Source organism: Nanorana parkeri, unplaced genomic scaffold (assembly GCF_000935625.1).
Source record: "Nanorana parkeri isolate BGI_ZX_2015 unplaced genomic scaffold, ASM93562v1 scaffold568, whole genome shotgun sequence".
NCBI lineage: Eukaryota > Metazoa > Chordata > Amphibia > Anura > Dicroglossidae > Nanorana > Nanorana parkeri.
In genome coordinates, this window is record NW_017306836.1 from 799,002 (window position 1) to 816,268 (window position 17,267).

Sequence of the window (17,267 nt, forward strand, 5' to 3'; positions counted from 1 at the left end):
GCTCCATTACATTTCTGTATGAAATTTTAAGATGTACCTACAATGCTTTTTTTTTTTATTTTTAAAGCAGCAATTATAGCTCAGCATCAGTACAGACCTAAGGATCCTTTCACACCTCACCATATGCAAAACCACATGTTTTAGAGTTACATAACTGCATGTATTATGTGCAGCATATATATGCGTTTTATCATTTATTATGCAAAGAGAGAAAGAAACCTTTAGACTAGGATTTTATTTTTTTGCTAAATACACAAAATTTCCTTTTTTTGTGCAAATTTACTATATACTGGTCTACTTAACCTGCAGAAATGCACAACAATGCAGAACGTCATGTTTTTTAAAAAAACTCTCTAATCTGCAGCACATAAGACATTAATTAGACACATAGCAATAGAAAGTTTTTTTGTTTTAGAAGCGCCAGCGACAATCCTTATCCCTCACAAGGAAGGAATGCTAAGCACATATGCAAGGTGCAGCCCCAATACAGTCAAGGGAACTGGAACATCTGAAAGAAACACAAAAAGGGGTCGCCTTTCCTCGTGCAGTATCGTTTATTCCAAAAGAACAGGCATAAAGGTGAACTGACAGGTACTCACAATACTGAAGTTTAAAACGAGCTGTAGAACTGTAAAACCGGAGCAGTAAAATAATCAGAATAACGTGTCCTGTATAAAGCACTGAAGTGTCAACACGTTTCCGGGGCAGGCCCCTTCACGTCCTGACGAAGGGGGCGTACCCCGGAAACGCGTCGACACTTCAGTGCTTTATACAGGACACGTTATTCGGATTCTTTTACTGCTCCGGTTTTACTGTTCTACAGCTCGTTTTAAACTTCAGTATTGTGAGTACCTTTCAGTTCACCTTTATGCCTGTTCTTTTGGAATAAACGATACTGCACGAGGAAAGGCGACCCCTTTTTTTGTGTTTTCTTATTAATTAGACACATGGATAGGAATTCGACCTGAAATGCATGTTCCTGCAATAATATGCATACCTTTTACTGCAGGAAAATAGACAAATGTGGACACAGATCTACATATACGAATTACTGATAGTGTGTTCATTAAAAGACAATACACTGAGCAAGAGACAGCTTTAAGAGATTTTCATTGAGAATGATCTTATGCAGTAATAATGCACCATTTTAAAAAGGTATCATTTATTGCATAAAATGTAATGAAATATATGAGCAATCAACTTACCAAACAAATTTGTTTTCACAGTGATAGCCAAGTGAGTGTTGTTCTTGAGAATTTCCATAGCCTTCATTAGCTGAATGTTTTCAAAGTTTTGACCATTCACCTCCAATATCTACAAGTAAAGGGCAAGGAACACAACGTGATTAATAATCCAAGCTGTGACATTTACTTTCCTGTGAAAGAATGGCTCTGTGTTGGCTTTTTTTCCCTTTAATGTATAGAAGTTGCAGAGGTAATGGATTTAATTGACATGAATTATTGAACTGCTCCTTTCTTGCCCGTCTTCCCCAGCAGTAAACAGCAAAGATTTCCCAGGGAGGTGGTGGTCTTACAATACCTGATCCCCTCTCTTTAAGCCAGCTTCCACAGCTTTACTTCCAGGATCCACGCTGTCAACAAAGATGCCAAATGCCTTGTCTGACCCCCCAAGAAGGGTGAAAGGCAAGGGGGCTTCTCGAGAAGGCTTTGTTAGTGTTATTAATCTTCTCTTTGCCTTGGCAGCACATGCAATATTCAGCAGTCGGAGGTGTCCTCCCATTTTCTGGAAGCAAGAAGAAAAACAGCATATAACACGCTACAGGAGGACAATAACCTGAAATACATGCATATATAGTCATAATCAGCTTCTATTTACAGAATAGGAAATGTTACTTTCACATGACAAAAAAAAACTTTACCGCATGTTAATTTGGCCTTACGAAAAGAAAAAAAAAAGATAAAAGAAAAAAAAAACAAATCTCACCTCACGTTCCAAGTTGTTCTCAAATTCCTCTAAAAAACGAGTCATAGCTGGGTCACCTTCAAAGTCATTGAAATGGTTGTTAACCCAGAGCAATACTACTCGAGTCACCTGCAAGGTAAAGGACAAGAAGTGAGGGTCACTGTGTGGAATGGTCATTGGGTACACTGTCAGTTGTATGCTGAATTCCATCGTTTATTCACATTGATGTATGGCACCAGTGAAAAGGGGTGTACAAGTGACAGGTGTGCTTTAAAAAGGAGGTACTATAAAAGGTAAAATAAGTACCACATATAATGGAGGGTTTAACACATCTTGCCAAAAAAAAGCAATTTTTACCTCTAAGCCACCAGCTGAAACAATTCATTTACACAGTGTTCTATAGATATTTGCCATTCTTACCTTGTCCCTGAGGCTAGGGTCATTAAACCACTCCAATAACTTCTTCCCAACTTCCATGGGGCTTGACAGAAAAGTCCTATATGTGAGGAGGAAATCTTCTATATACGTTGGGTCTACCACAGAATGTTCTTCCACAAGGTGCATTGTCAGACGTTCAGCAGTTCCCTGTATATGAAAAATATCGTAAGTTCAGATGCCCGATCTTCATATCAATTTTGGCTTAATAAGTAAGACCTATGTGTCTTAAATCATGATGCATGATTACCATACTGAATACTAATCAAAACTACTAGCTTGCTTGAACCTTTCCACATATTTCTAACAGCAGTATTGAGAAAGGCATGTACAGAGACAACAGGTAGCACTGTCCTCCCATTATTTAGCAAAAGCATAAAGGAAAGACCTTCCATAGCTTTTACATTAACATGTAATAATAAGAGTCAACTTTCTTGTACCTTGATGACGATGTGACCTTTCCTGGTACCAGTGCGGTCAAGTTCTCTGTGCTCTTTCACCATGACAATTTCCCCCTCTTCTTCTACTTTTTGCATGTTCTTCTCCACCTGGTTCAGGATGCGACAATAATCTTGCTGGGCTATACAAACAAACTGGCAGAAAATGAAGAGAAGTCAATATCCAATGTTACAAAAATTTCCCAAAAACATATAAAATCGATAACTGCTCTACTGTTGAATGAGAAAAAAACAGTAATGGCAAAAGCATAGGAGAAAACGCATAGTGGCTCGGGGCGACCACAAAGATGCATAATGCATGGTAGATGTAGGGGCTGTAAAGGATTTAACTGTAAACCTAAACTTTACCTTTAGTTCTGCAAATTTTGCAGTGCTGGGCGTACTTACATGTGGTCCAGCTAATTAGAATAATAATATTTACAGATATAAAATGTAAGATTTAACTTAATGTTATAGTAAAGAGCTGTACTAAATACTATATTTTATTTCTTATTCTATTTCTTCCTTAACAAATTTAGCTGGATTGGGCTGGACCTGATACTATGAAGTGAAGACTGGTACTGGTGCTCTGTGCCCATAAAAAGTCCTGCTTTGATTAAATGCATTTTACTGAAGCCCAGTTTGTGACTTTACTTATGGAAGTTATTTTAACTAACCCTTTATAACTGTAATATAGTACTAGTGGAAGTTTGAGAAATAAAATATTGTGCAGAAGTCTTAAAAAATGCTGTAAAGCAGTATCGCTTTCAATAAATAAATGCCATAAATAGTTTTACTCAACTAAGAAACTTGCTACAAAGTGAGGTCAACAGAAGAAACAAAATGAAATGATTTGGTCTGACCACTCTTTGCCTTGAATCAAGTACCAATTCTCTTGACATTCCAAGTGGAAAACCATAGGTGCTTTAGAACATATCCTTCTTATGCACAAAATCAACTATCTATACAAGTACATAACAATTAGTTGACTCCCATACTACCCCTGACACTGATAAAACCCACCCTAACAAGCACAGAGCAATGGCCATCTTGAGTCTATGATTCCATAGATACTACCAAGAAAAACAGGGATGTTTAGGATACTGGATGAACATTCACTGATACAAGCTCGTCTATTTAGCTTAACACATTAAATTAATCACAGATAGCTAATTAGTGATTAATAGCACTGTAAAATCATCCGACATTTCATAAACAGATGAATACATCATAAATGACATACAGCAGTCCAAGTAAGCCGCAAACTGCTTTTGAGATTCCCAATGATCTCATGTGAAGTACCCGGCTGTCGGATGCAAAGTAACTGCGTGCTGGCAGCCTGGCACTGCTCTACACCTACATACCTGGCAATCATCCACTTTGGTTCTCATCACTCCCTTCATGAATTCCTTCTCCATGGTTGGAGAGACTCCAAAGCTGTTTCCCATGCAAAGTATTTCTGTTCTCCCATCAGGGTATGTCACTTCCACTGAGCCATTTAAAATGACTGACCAGGAATCGAGCTGTAGGGCCAAGACACAAGCCAATATCATTAAAATCACACAGGAATCGTTTAGTGCTAAACAGTTCACACTCAGGAAAACAGCATTGAAAATCTACAAAATAATAGTTTCTCATATATCTATCTACCTATATATCTATATATAGATATATCTATATATAGATATATCTAGATATATAGATATATCTATATATAGATATATATATATTTAATGCACACCCATTGTCAGATAACCAAACATTCGCATGCCCCGTACACACACCTTCAAAATAGTCACACATAGATCTCTTCCATGCACATGACACAGAAAACATCCAACTACACAGGTCCTATGAGACCAGGGACCCAACTAGACCTTGTGCAAGATGGAAACATCTACCAAAGTCACACATCTTAAAGTGTAATGTCAAGTAAAGAGTAAATCTCTTGTAGCAAGTACAAAAAAAAATAATTGTTGATCCTGCAAGCTTCTATCTTCCTGTGCACTCTGTCTGTGCTGCACTGAAACAGTATACATTAACAGTAGGGATGCACTGATAACAAACAAAAAGTTTTTGCTATACATACACTTTGCGGAGGAGTACCATGATCATATGCATTTCACTTAAACCTCTCTGCAACTAGAGAACGTAGCTTTAGATGTCAGTGCAATTGCATGTGGTAATCAATAGGAACTACATTTTAGCGTTCATCAGGTCATGATTATTGGGCACATTTTTCAGATTTATTGTTGGTTCTCAAGTAAATAAAAGGCACACATGGGATAAACATAAAAACCAACCGAACAGTTTATGGGACAATCTCTGAATATCCTTTGCAGTTGTTACCTTGGCATAGATTGCCATACTCTAAATACAGTTTTATACATATCTACGTACATGTCAGTTTCCCTTGACAAATTTCTGTTGCCTAGACATAGGGGCCCTAAAATATTCTTCTAACTTAGATAGACAGCATAGTAACCTGTGCCACTGTCACGCTGTTGAACAACAACACTCATGCATTCATGCCTTTAAACGACTCCATTCCTATCATCTCATATCAGTCAAATCTAAAAGCTCAAAATCAAAGAGCAAATCTCCTACCTCCTCTCCATCATTTAGTACGACAGTCCCTGCCCGTTCCACAACAGCAAACACCATGACAGCGCACAGTTCCCGTCTGACAGACATCGTCATATTGGCAAAAGCAGGCAACTGATGCATGAACTCCAGGAGTTGTTCTAGAACAGAGAAGAATATTAAGGTGATGCACAGTTATAGTGTTATCAACCGAAAACAATAAATCCCAGACAATAAGAATGAATACATACAGACATATGCTGAACTAATAAGCGAACACTAGAAAAGGCTCATAACGCTGTCTTGACAAGCAAAATCCATTACTTGATTGAAACTCCCTCCCTGTATTACGAGCCCCCCTCAACTCCCCGACAGGTCTCAGGCACTTCCAGGAAGAACACTGTCAGTTGTAAAGATAGTTACCGCAGTCCAATCATAAAAAATAAAGACTCTCCATGAAAGCTAATGTGAATTGCTGGTCGAACTGAAATATGCCAAGTGATGTAAGCAGTTGCAGGATGAATGGGGGTGATGTTTACAAAGGGGCTGCGAGAGCTGGGGACATTCCGAGTACTACTATTGTACTTTTACTGTATGTACTTTTTCCTGAAAATCCCCTTTAACATGGATGGATAAACATTAGCACAGTGCTTCTTTTAAAACAAAGTTATGAATGCTCAGATTGCATTAAGAGAAATCTTGAGAATGAAAACAATCTAAGGAATGTGCAGTTATTCCAGCTTTGCAAGATCTGTCAGGGAATGACAATAGAATTTAAACTGGCAAAGAGGACAAAGAATAACATTAACATAGAAGCGAAGAAACAACTCAGTTAGTTTTATAAGCAGCACAAGGCGTGCAGTTCAAATGATTCTCTTTATTGGCCAACTTGACTTATCAAAAATGCTGAGTTTTGGTACTCCACTATAAGCTGCACAGAAATAAAATACAGCTAGAATGTAACAGAGGCTTTAAAGTGGAAAAATGCCCGTAGTGCAAGGTCTGCTGTTTATGTTTATCGGCCTCCCCCTTGCTGAAAAACTGGGGGGAAAAAAACATCTATAGGAATAGGTATACCTAAAGATGTTACATTCTATTTTCCACAGATTAAGGGGGTGATATCATCTTCGGATGAGACCCCAGGGAATGATGAGAACTCCAAATCCTGCGAAAAGACACTGCAACATGGTGCCGGATACATATTCTCAGCATGGATTGGAGTACGCTACATTCCCCAGATCTCTCTGGATGGAGGATGAAGTCACCCTCATCTAGGTGCTGCGGACAGAAGGCAAGGGAAAATGCATTTTTTCCCCCTCACAAACATTTTATATTTTTTCCCAGTGGTTAAGTAATGTGAAGTAAACCTAAAAAGTGGTCCTTTTGTAGGTGCAACCTCCACTTTAAAGTCCAACTGAAACCTCTTAAAAGCTATTACTATAATGCAATCAGGATGTTTACAGTCAGGCATGGCCCCCCCTTAATGTCCCAATGAAACTCTCTGCCCAGCTAGACAGAGTGCTGTTCATTAAAGTATTGTTCAGGTGGGGGCTTGGACTGCAGGGCCGCTGCTTGTGAATCAGAGATGAGGTCTGACTCTCCTAGTGAAGCCAGCACAGGGTCTTATTGCTGTACACATAGCATGACTGTATGATAATAATAAATGAAGAGTTTGTAATTGGGCTTTAACCGTACTTGTATCTGCATGCCAGTTTTCATGAAGGTCCTTAAATGAGGTCTGATTCTCAGAGTTAGGACAGCGTTGCTTGACTGTTACATGAGATCTTATAGTTCTACAGAAGATTTTAGGTAGGAAGATGCCAATTGGTAAAGTGACAGTATTAAGTAAAGGTGCAAATGATTTAAAAGACCAGATGGATGAAGAGGCTGTTTTGTCTGGTAAGCTTTGCCATGGCAACAGGAATGAAGAGGCACAAGTCATGTCAATGCAGGTGACGTGTACACAATTAAGCTGCTGCATTGCTCAGTGAACGCTGCTCTTCAGGTCATTAATTCAATTAAAATGAGAACATTATGGAACTAGGGATGTAGAGGACTCTTGTTGCAGCAAGCAAACAAAATGGATTTCTGCTTAACATGTATAAAAAACATTAAAATGTAAATAAATAGGAGATTCCTACAAAACCTGGCAAGAGACTGAAATAATACCTGAAAGTATATTTAACTTTGTATTTCAGACACACATTCATAATACTATGAACTCCTCCAGCATATTTGGGATGGGGGCCAAATATTACTGCTGGAAATGCTCAGCATATCATGAACTATGTGCTTCCAGAACAAAAAGACAAAAATCAAGTAGGTGCACAGGAAAACACGGCAGGTTAAGATTTTGTAGGTGAAAAATTCTATTACAGCAGCGCATTTTTAGAAGAATGGCCATGTAAAGAACACAGTGTGCAGTGGTGAGAGTACATCCAAAAAGAGTGTCAAACACCAGAGATAAGGAATAGAAGCAAGGACTTCAGCTAGGGGATTGTCAGCCATCACAACGGCTCGGACGAGCTGCAAGGCGATTACATGGTACATTCTGTGCTGAAGCATATTGATGAAGCGTGTTTGATTCTGTTCTTCCTCTATGGTGGGTTAGGCCAGTGATTGATTGCTAGATTCTGACCTTTATCAGAGACGTGTTTATGTCAGCGAAAGACAGGATTAAAAAGGTGGGACTGTCTGTTCAATGCTGGCAATCTGGCTTTTTGTCCACATACCAATGTCATCATCTGTTCGGTCAATGGGATCTTTTTCCAGGCAGTCTCTAACAATATCTCGGCTCATTAAAGGATCAGATGCTCTCTCGATATCCTCTTCGTCATCGTCATCTTCTGAGTCTACAGCAGTCTCTGGCAGCCCACTCAGGTCCATATCTCCGGGCTCACTTTCTGTGGCCTTTAAAAAAAAAAGAATCAATCAAATTAAACAGTTGAAACCTATTAGCCATGGTTTACAATGTCCATGCATACACAATGGGATATGCTTTACTTCAATTTGTGACAATAAAGCAAGAATAGTTGTTTTTCCTACGCAGAGCAGACTTTCAGAGTCTACCTGACTAGCCCAAGTTATACCCCACCTTTCCAAACTCAGGGGTCTATTTATCAATGTTTTCCGCCAAGATTCGCCAATTTTTCCATGATTCCATTAGAAAAATGAGTAAATCCTGGGTAAAAACATTGATAAACACCTTAGTGTGAACGGTAAAAACATACTGTTTACTGTAGATCAGTATCTGAACCAACACAATTTATCCTTCTTTCAATTTCTGCCAATAATTACTAAAAAAGCTTTAAAATCTTTTCCCTGTACAGTCTGCTGATGTCCAGTAGTCATTCCATGTTAGGTTTATTCAAATCCCCATGATATTTGACATTTTCAAAGATTCCGCTCATTAATTTACTGCTCCACACTTGGGAATACCAAAACAGAGTTCCATTTGTCCATGTATGAAAAAATAATTAAAAAACATTATTTTGTCTGATAGACTGCACTGTTTTCTACCAGTAGCTGCACAAGAAATTCTCTGTACCCATACCTACCAACTGTCCCTCATTTGGAACCAAATTCCTCTTTCCTCCTCAGTTGTACCTCTTTTTGGTCTACACTAAAATGATCATCCTTCCTCTTAATCGTTTGCCATTTTGAAAAGTCAATATAAAGGAAAAGTAAGGGTGATAAAAAAAAGTTCTGGATTTAACCATTTTTTTACATATAAATGCTTAACGGTTCGCAGAAGGTAAGGGGGTGGCAGGGGTGTTTCCATTGCCTAAATGCATTATTCAGGAAGATGTTCCTCTTTTGCATCTCAGAAAACTGGGAGGTATGCTGTACCCCATCACTTCAAAGCTTATGCTCAGATGCCACACAACTGTGATCATATTCAGAAGTGTTTAGCCCATTGGTAAAAAGTCACTGCATGTAGGCATGTTGTTATTTTTTTAAAATTATTATATATTCACCCACAAATGTCTACGTTTTGTTGGAAGCATGAGCAGAATATTCCCCATAAACACGAAACTTATTACTAGGGTCAGTGGTGATTACAGGAAAATGCAATACTCTACAATTTCACGGAGACATGTTGCATAAGGCTAGTATTATCACAGTGCTGTCATTATTCTACAACATTCTGCCAGATACAGAACCTGCACAGCTTCTAGCCTAAAGAACATTTTCCATATCTATATTATAAACACATAAGGCAGCAGCTCTTCCTCCTGATCCCATGCTGCTATGCTGCCTACGGATAATTTGAAAAGCCATTTAAAGGCAACTGTATGCTGGTGAGAGCAAAGAATAAACAGTGAGCATTAAAGAGGATCCTTTGGAAGAAAAAAAAACCTGCTTTGATTACATACAGCAGAAGCAGAAAACAAAACAGTTTATAAATACAAAAGGAACTATGGGCAGTGTGGTACAATGAATGAGCAACTACGGGATGGTTGCCAGGTTACATGGCAGTCTAAAGGTACCCATACACTGCACGATTCTCATACGAGAATCGCAGGAAATCCCACGATCGTACAAGAATCGTGCAGTGTGAATGAAGGTGTGCGACCGTTTCTACTGTACGGTCGCACGTCTTTTGTCTAAGGAGCATGCTAGAAAACCAGCCGAAAATCTTACAATTTTCGGCTGGTTTGAATGATGCTCGGGAGGCAAATGCACGCGCACACTGCCCATTCAGCATTGCGGTTATCACAAGCCCTCAGGGGGGCGGGCTTGCGATGATCGCAAATACGATCTGCCTGTCCAAGATAGGCAGATCGTACGTTTTTTTAAATTACTTTACAACCATCGCAAGACTAAGGACTTGCGATGGTTGTAAAGTGTATGGCCACCTTTATCCTCAGAATGGCAGTATGCACTGTGTATGACAGACTGGTCCATTCCCCAAAATATAACCTTGTTTAAAAAGGTATCTTCAGGGAAAGTGAACCCAGTAATGATTTGTATGGGGCACTGCTGTTATTTCGAATATATGTAATGTGTAAAATCTGCTTCCGGACAATTCTAATGCCATCAGCGCCGTCTTGCTACGGAATCCCCATAGCACATATAAAAACTGATAGATTTTACTATAGCTGTAGGCTTTAGAGAAAATCATTTAATTAAGGAGTTGCAAAAGCAAACATTTAGTAATTTGGGGAACTTTCCCGACAAGCAAACAATGTATCAGGGCAAATCAATGGCCTTTTGTCTGAGATTCACTGGCATGGTAAGTCACCGTCTGTGGCCAATAAGCCTAGGTAGCGCGATGCGCCATATTTTGGCGCAGCCCTGTCAGCAGCGTAACAGTTAATGAAACACGGATGACTAATAAGAATATGCTAGGAAACAGATGAGTGTGACAATGCTCCCGCTGAGGACATAATGAACCAACATTCAATTTGTCTGCACTAATGCAGTGTTCCCTAGCTGCCACGGTGAATAAGCAGCTGCTATCAATTGCTGCTAGGTAGCCACAGGCAGCAGAACTTCAGGAAAGAAAACGCCAAAGGTGAGTTATAAAACCTGGAAGGAGACACGTCTGTGAGGGAAAATGAAAGTTGCTATAAAATTCAGCCCTGCAGCTTTTTATGCCTTTGAGAACTGGGAAGGTGCACATTTCTCTGGCCTGATTCAGCATTTAGTGACTACATTTCCAGCCACCACATTTCCCAAGATGAAGTAATGTCAGAGCAGAGTGACATCCAATTCTCCCCTTAGACACACAAATTCAGTTTACTGCTGTTAATGTGTCTGCAGAGTGCAGACATCCATCTTAAGTGCAGGAGCCCATAGTAAGAATCTTCTCATTTATTTACTTCACTGAATGTTGCTGGTATTTGCCATCGACAAACCTTAAATACAGGCAAATGAGTGCTTCCATCATTCATCTTACTCTAAATACAGCAATCCCTTGTGGTTTCTCCCCTGCATTTGCAACAACGCAGTCCATCACACAATAATTGTTTCATAGCAGCACGTGATCACACTCCGAAAACAGCGCGGCAGCTAAATATAGCACTGAATTTCTTAGGTGTGTCCTCAGGTGCCCCATCACAACTTCTACACACAAGCATGTGTCTTTGTTATGTCCATCCTAACTGAGTGGCCAGTCAGAAGATGGGAATGAAACCACAAGCAATATCTATTTCTAGGAATTTCTTGGTGCTTCCAGGACATCTGTCCTGCGAAAATTAAAAAGGCTGCCAACCCCAACTACATCTTCTGTTAAATGCTGGTTCCCTGGCTGTCTTGCTAGTCTCATGCCCTCAATAGTTTTTAACTTGATTATCTGGAACAAGTATGCAGGATCAGGTGTTTTGACTTCACATACTGCATTCTTGTTCTGGATCAGCAACTCAGGAAATATGAGGGCCCATTCACACCAGTCCACCTGATTAAGCACTGTGTTTCAGCAGATGGGCTAATGTGCAGTGACAGCTCCGCCAGTGGGTGTTGTATCGCAAACTGGTGGAGCTGTCACTGTTTACATTTTTTCCCCCAAACTTTATTGGCAGTGTACAATACATACATCCTTTTCAGGTACCTGCATGGCAGTGCGGTCCAAAGTGCTGCCGTGCAGTGACCTATGGTGGGATCCTCTGTACTGTTGAAAAATGAAGCATGTCTGCATTTTATCGCTGCTCCCACCCATCACACCTGCACTGGGATGTGATTCTATGTGTCCTAGCAGTAACCTGCAGTGTTCCCGTGCGGTACAGCGCAGGTCACCGCTAGATGTGTGAACGGGCCCCCCGATGGCCTTTGAAGCAGCATGACTCCCATGCAGCCAGCATTGTGAGAAGGCAATACCAGGTGTAAATATTCATTTAGATGGTAATTTTAACTTGTAGTGCTGTACAAGGAAATAATGTATGTAAAATAATGCGATCAGCCATTCTACAGTGAAAATTGAACAGTCCAAGGCTGCATTCATACCCAAGCATGAGCATAGCCAGATGATTTACCGGTAGAGGCTTTTCTTGCACGTTTGTATGTGCTTTTTTTTTTATGCACTACTTCTAGTACAGGAGCAGAATTGAGCATTTTTGGCCCTATAGACTTTTAAATGGGAAACTCCCAAAAAACACAAGCATAAAGACATGCTTTTCAAGTGTTTTTCAGGTGCTTTCATTAAAGTCTATGAGGCCAAAATGCACAATTCTGCCTGAAATGGAGCTCAAGTACTTATTCGAGTTACAGGCATTTCACTACAAGTGACAGAATGCTCAGGTGTGAACAGTGGTCATTGACAGACAACAATGGGATTCCTCTTGTTGAGCATTGGAGCCATGAGGCAATCGAGCTTCTGAATGCCTAGGTGTGAATGGGGCCTTAGTGGCAAAGCATATTGTATCGGGCATAGAGAATTAAAAAAACTTTGCATCAAGTGTTTGTCCAGTATCAGCTTTGAATGTACTATTTGTAACACCACACATTTAAAATACCTTTCTAGTTTCATCATTTTTCTCAAGGCTGAGAAATGTCATTTTGGTTCCGTTTTGTTTTTAGAGTAGAGAAGGGTGTCTATGGCCCATCAAGGAGAGTCTCAAGGGAAACAGGAAGTGAAATTTCTGCAAAAGCGAGGGGAAAACCCCTTTTAGACAGCTTTCACATTAACAGGTGTGCCAATGGGAAACTTTCCCCTCAGCCTCTCTTCGTGTGAAAGCATTAACATTTTTAATTTCCCAGCACTTTCTATAATAGACACAATGTGCACCATGAAAAAGAGAGGGTGAATGTTCACAGTGGGTGCACGGAAAGCAAGAAATCTTGATCGTGGTTTTAACATTTCACCATTCTATGCATAACCAATGTTTTGCCTATACGTGAACTTTAAAGACTACACATTTGCATACACACAAACAGCCCAATATGACTTGCTATATGAAAGGGATTTTACACAGAAATACACAGAAAATATATATGTTATCATGAGAAAAAATATATAGATGCATAATATACACACACACATAAGTAATGATGGTCTTTTTTTTTTCTTTTAATACGAGGGGAATTGTTTCAGCTCCTGAATGATTTTAATTTTTTTACATCTAGTTTTGAGTACATTAGTTTAAACAGAACTTGCCAAATCTCAATGTTACCAATTTATATATTACAGGTTTAATGTTGAAGCTTTATATCCTATACCATTAGGTTACCTGGCTGATTTTGTTTTTTTAAACTGTGTGGTGAATAGATACTGGTAACAGCATTAGTAGAAAGATACAAACTGCATCAAGGGTAAATACTGAAGAAGAAATGCATTTGCTGGCAGTTTAACATTTTCTAAAAATATATGACAAAAGAACTCCATGCAAAGCACACACGGGTCTCAACGGAAGTTTCACGAATGATTGTTTTGTCTCATTCGTTTAACCAGATAAGTCTGTCTCTCCCATAATGAGTGTTTCTTCCATGCAAAATGCTTGACATTCAAAATTCAGGAGTAAAATTTATATTTAATGAGGTCTGTTATGAGATCAATGCCGAGAGCCATCTGAAGATGCCGTTTCATGATTTATTCAAATAAAAAGAAAAAAAAAAAGGAGGCAAGAGTGAATAGTGCTGGCTGCGTCATTTTACCTTTAAACATACGCATGTCTCAGGAATACAACAGTGGTAATGTTATTGCGACATTGTGCCAACATAAAATGGTAAAAACAAAACAAAAAACCCTCTCCAAAGGTTTAGTTATTTCACCAAGATGCTGATTAAGCAAGAGGGAACCATCCTTCCTTTTAAATTGCTGGATGTCTAATTAGGGGCCCTTGTTCGAACCATGACAGCCATGCCTACAATACTTCGTGATAATTCCCATTAATCTGGCTCATTTCTATTGCATTGAATATTCATGAGGTTAGCTTACTAAAACATGCTAATACGTTTTAATCAAATGTTTTTGCTTTCTTAATCATAACAAGCCTTTAAATGGTCATTAATACAAATTAAAATTCCTATTACACTGCCACTGCCAAAATATGGTATCATCTTATTCATCCTCAGATCATTTTTAATTGACAGCCTATTTTTTTTCTAAAGCAGCACAGTGTTTTTATTGTTTTACAGTTTCCTAATGCAGTACAGTGCAGAACAGTGTGTTTACTGGTTTCCTTTTTTTCCTAGCAATAATTAAAAAGAAAAAAAATTAGGAACAAACTACATGTACACTGCAACTGTAATATAGAATATCAAAGTCAGGGTTTAGAGTCTTAACAGAATCCCTAAAAAATTCCCCAAGCTCAATTAGTTTAGTGGTGTAATAACATGATATACACCTCTATACCATGCAGACATATGTGAAAGTACCACATATTGTATATTAATGTGTTCCAGGACTGATTGAGGTGGGACTTACAGATTTACTACTACCAGAGATCCTGTTACCAACTTAAAAAATTACAGTTAAAACAGCAAGTATATTTTTTACATTTGCAGCGCTTTTCATTTTTTTTATTGTTTTAAAGGAGAACTATGAGGGGGGTGCTTTTCACTCACCTCATAGTTCTAGCCGACCTGTGACAATTAAACTGTCACAGGTCGGCTTAGTAGATCGGGAAGTGAGCAAACACATACCAGCGTTCGCTCACTTCTCGATCCCGTCACGGCAGAGAGCCGTGACAGGGGAGTGACTGGATTCCCCCCTCCCCGCTCCTCTGGTGCTGACTGGCGGAACGGATGGGGGCAGGTACAGTTGGCTCTGCCTGGATTCCCCCCTCCCCGCACCGATCCTCCAGCGCTGACTGGCGGAACGGACAAGGGAGGGGGCGAGTACAGCTGGCTCTGCCTCTATATAGGCAGAGTTAGCTGTCACTCACGCAGCTGGGTGGATCCAGAAATAATTGTCGGGATCCGTTTCAGCTGCGGCGTCTCAGTATACCGCGAGCTGTAGTCACATAGTTCTCCGAAGGGTAACGGGAGGACACAAACTAGCGTCCTCCCGTCACCCTTCGGAGAACTATGTGAAAAAGCCCTAACCCCATAGTTCTCCTTTAAAGACTTGAACTGTGCTCCTGAACGTGCTTAAAAATTTGACTATTCAAGGAAGAATTCATTATCTAGCACAGCCCCCTAGCACGTCATTGCCCTCTTCTTTTCTGGTGACTTACTCTATGTGCTGACCAGCATGCATCTCCACCCTTTCCCTCACCTCCCTATATAACCTTCTATGTATCTGCTGGGGAGAGGCAAAGGGGAATAACAGAGTATCACTCAAGTGACAACTTTTACGCCACTGGGGATGCTGACATCACCATTCAAAATGGTGTCACCCAGCAACAGTCTCTGGGCTCTTAGATGCATACACAAGGGAAGCTTTTCCAGATAAAAAACATGATTTAAATATGTATGTATCTTATGGGAAGATATTTCTTGAAATGAATGGCCTTGTAAGATGATCTCTTTCATAGACTCCTTATTAGTGCTTCATGCTTATAAGCTATAAAACACAAGGATAATACTTGCAGGCAAGCTACAACTTTGTAACTCTGTGGAAAGTAGCTGTGAGCATGCTGTTACAAAGGAAGCAATGCTGCACAGCTGTCTATAGCCCGGTCTATCTTGATCTGTCACTAAATGTCATATAGATATGGCGGCACCTTCCTAGCTCGGTTCAGTGTTTCTGGTCTGTATGCAGAAATTTAATTACAAGCAGATTCTCAGTGCTGCCCACAGACTGCAAGGCCTGTACGGTGTTTGCCAAAACCATCTGTCAGCACGAGATGAGCTGAAAAGACCCACAAATGATGAATAAATGGCATCAAAAATCCTCTTCTGCCACAACTACAAACTGAGTATGAAATAAAAAGTCTGAAAGCCAAATATTCCGTAAGATCTGTCATAGCCAAAAAACAAATCTGGTGTCTAATTAGTGTGCATCATTCCCTACAATCTCAGCAATGGAAGTCATGTGTCAGACATTAATAGCTGCACATGAATTTCAAACACATGGCATTTAACAGGCACACAAGCTCCACTTTCCATCTATTACAATGGTCTGACTGTTCTCCTTGAAAATCCAATAGTCTTTTTATACCTCTACCCTCTTGGGTGTCTGGAAATCATGTGATCTCTACAGGAATCTAAACAGCTATTAGTGCACTGGTCACCCTGGCTGTACAAAGGGATAATGCTGTCAAGGTCAGACTAAAATAGATGCGAGTCAGCATTTAAAGAAGTGAACTCAAGTTCATAAACAGAAATGGGCCGTCGTGGTAATGCAATACTTTTATCACTTTTTACATGTATATTTAAGAAATACGGCAGTCTTCAGTCTCCATGTTTGTCTGTACAGTGTTCATGGCTATGCTACAAGGAACAACATGCTATATGGGGAACAAGGACAAATGGGGTGGCATTATCTCTTTAGGAGGTTACCAAATTATTTCAAACGCTACACTCCATTACTACATTTTTGGGGACACATTACAATACCAAGCTGGTACTTGGGATCACATAAAAACAAATGGCACTAGGGAACCCAATGTAAAACAAAAGAAAAGCTTGTCAATACTGTTGGCTGTTGCCATCTTTCTTGTCCCCCAAGAGCTGTGTGTTTGGTTTTTTAAAAATGTTTTGGTAACCATATACATTTCCAAGATATATAAAGAAGGATGCACACAATACAAATTTCGGCCAGTTCCTGAAAAACCGTCTGAAATTTGCGCACTCGCTTCCGCCCGGCATCCCTCGATCATCTGATCGAAGGAGTTGGTTGGAAAATTCTCGGCTGAATAGAGCTTGCAGCCAATCAGCTGCTAGCTCAGGTATTCTGACAGTAGCAGGCAACATTTATGTCTGGATCCCTACTCAGGAAATGTCCTTATTTCTTCTGTGTCACCAGGATGGGAAATGCTTCCCGAGGGAACATAAAGGTTGTAAGCC

The 17,267-nt window shown here is 39.8% G+C and overlaps 1 protein-coding gene across 4 annotated transcripts in view; it reads right to left on the bottom strand.

Annotated features, from left to right (window-relative positions):
- RAPGEF2 (Rap guanine nucleotide exchange factor 2) overlaps positions 1–17,267 on the bottom strand; it is a 278,273-nt gene that overhangs the window by 23,317 nt on the left and 237,689 nt on the right. For all 4 annotated transcript variants that reach the window (XM_018562259.1, XM_018562263.1, XM_018562261.1 and 1 more), the window contains 8 exons: positions 8,111–8,288; positions 5,403–5,539; positions 4,160–4,318; positions 2,799–2,951; positions 2,344–2,508; positions 1,945–2,052; positions 1,540–1,743; positions 1,206–1,314 (listed from right to left, as the gene is read on the bottom strand). In XM_018562259.1, coding sequence (XP_018417761.1) covers positions 1,206–1,314; positions 1,540–1,743; positions 1,945–2,052; positions 2,344–2,508; positions 2,799–2,951; positions 4,160–4,318; positions 5,403–5,539; positions 8,111–8,288 — 1,213 coding nt within the window. The remainder of the gene's footprint in view (positions 1–1,205; positions 1,315–1,539; positions 1,744–1,944; positions 2,053–2,343; positions 2,509–2,798; positions 2,952–4,159; positions 4,319–5,402; positions 5,540–8,110; positions 8,289–17,267) is intronic.